The sequence below is a fragment of the Histoplasma capsulatum genome, genomic scaffold (assembly GCF_000149585.1).
Source record: "Histoplasma capsulatum NAm1 scaffold_9 genomic scaffold, whole genome shotgun sequence".
In the NCBI taxonomy this organism is placed as follows: Eukaryota; Fungi; Ascomycota; class Eurotiomycetes; order Onygenales; family Ajellomycetaceae; genus Histoplasma; species Histoplasma mississippiense.
Window position 1 is genome coordinate 1,418,846 of NW_001813974.1, and position 1,862 is coordinate 1,420,707.

Sequence of the window (1,862 nt, forward strand, 5' to 3'; positions counted from 1 at the left end):
CTAATGCAAAGTAATGTCCAGTTGAACGGTCTGTCCAACACTCGTCTACCCGACCGTACTCGAATGGGGCAGGCCGCTCCCAGAAACTGTCCCCTCAACCACTGCCATCATTCTTGCGGCGGATTGCGTCTACTTCGAACCTGCATTTCCACTATTACTATCAACACTTCAAAGTCTCCTTACAAGTTCGCATTCGTTGTGCTACTTTTGTTTCAAAAAGCGGCGCCGTGCGGATCTTAGATTCATGAAACAAGCAAAGAAACTGTTTAATCTGATCGAAGTGAAGGATGACCCCGATCGCGAGTACTATTCAAAAGAAAACATATTTATGTACGTCATCACGAAGAGGGATGTGAAAGCTGAAGAGCCAGGGGAGCGGAAGTAAGAGATAACACGACATGTAAAATGATGGAGGAAGTACAACGTTATGATAGCTAGAGGCATTCATGGCCATATTATAATTTTTTTTTGCAGCATCTCAAGTTGTCATGTAAATATTAACTATAGCTTTAAAATAACTGGCGCTTTATATTCGTTAGAAGACACCTTATTGCCGTATACATCTTTAAGATCACCCTTGTTTCCAATGACTTTAACACCACCTTTGTTCAAGTCAGAAACTATCTTCTGTTTCTCAGCTTGTTTTCCAGTAAGTACGGGCTGAGAAGAATTTTTTTTCAGTTTTTGCTTCTCGCGTCTCCGTCGTCGCAGCTTGACTTCCCGCGGCATCTCTTCAATAGACACTGCCATCCCGTTCTTAAGGGCAATTTCCCCCCATATCTTGCCCTCATCGCCAGGGGCATACATTTCCTGCGGTGCAAGCATGCCGGAGGTATCTATTCCTGCTCCACCCGTTGGCCTTGCATCCTCCATCGCAATGGTGGCGACATCAGTGACGACATTAATGTTTGCTTGCGGTGGTTTTGGCTTGTGGTGCCAGCTTGCAAGTGTATCTAATTGAGAGCTGATGCCACTCCAGAGTCGCGCAATCTCTTCATAGTCACCCTTCAACTTTTCGCTCTTCCGGTCCACAAAGGCGGAATCCGCTATTCGGAGGTGATCTTCCTCGTATAGTTCCGCTAAACTTTGCTGTGGTTTTGTCTCATCAAGCGTAAATTGTTCACGCTTATGATGGACTTCACTACCTAGGATATATGGTTGGCGACGCGGGACTTCATCAAACTCCTTAGATAATATACGTCGCTTGATAAGCGTTTCAATATCATTGGATACTTGACTTGAGATAACAGGTACAGGTTTTCCAACACGTTCAAACTCGATATCCTCTTCGATCAGCGAGTTTATTGGCCGATCCGGTGCCTTTGCTTCCCCTGACAACATCCATTCTCTTTTGGAGACATTCGCCGCTTCCAGTCGTCGTATTTCGTCTGTGATACTGGCTTGCCTTTTCTCATGGGATGACTGAGGTGCTCTATTTGGTTGCGAGAGGGCGCCCATTTCCTCGTCGTTGTCGGGCGGATCATCATCGAAAAGATCACGCTGTACATCGTAAATAGCACGACGAATACTAGCTTCGATATCTTCATCGGGAGTGGGAGATTTTGATTTTGACACGGGGCAGGCCTGTCGTCCCTTTCGAGCATGGGAATGAGGGGGATCAAAAAAATCGGCGTATTTTATGTCATTCGCATTGCCACCCACCAAACCCATCTCATCCCCATCCGCATCACCATTCTCATCCATAAACGCAGAATCTGAACTGTCGTCTTCTTTAGCACTGTTCTGGTCTGCATTATCTTCTTCACCATCCCCACTAATCACACCAAGAATAAGCGGATCAGCTCCCCAATCAATGGCTACTGCGTCATTGTCATCGTCGCTGCGCATCCCCTTTGCATCCC

The 1,862-nt window shown here is 46.2% G+C and overlaps 1 protein-coding gene across 1 annotated transcript; it reads right to left on the reverse strand.

Moving 5' to 3' along the window:
- Positions 1-501: 501 nt before the first annotated feature.
- On the reverse strand, positions 502-1,848 carry HCAG_07899 (predicted protein; the record flags this gene model as incomplete). The annotated part of the gene is made up of 1 exon (XM_001537533.1): positions 502-1,848. The coding sequence occupies one exon, from the start codon at positions 1,846-1,848 to the stop codon at positions 502-504; it is 1,347 nt and encodes a 448-aa protein (XP_001537583.1).
- Positions 1,849-1,862: the final 14 nt, after the last annotated feature.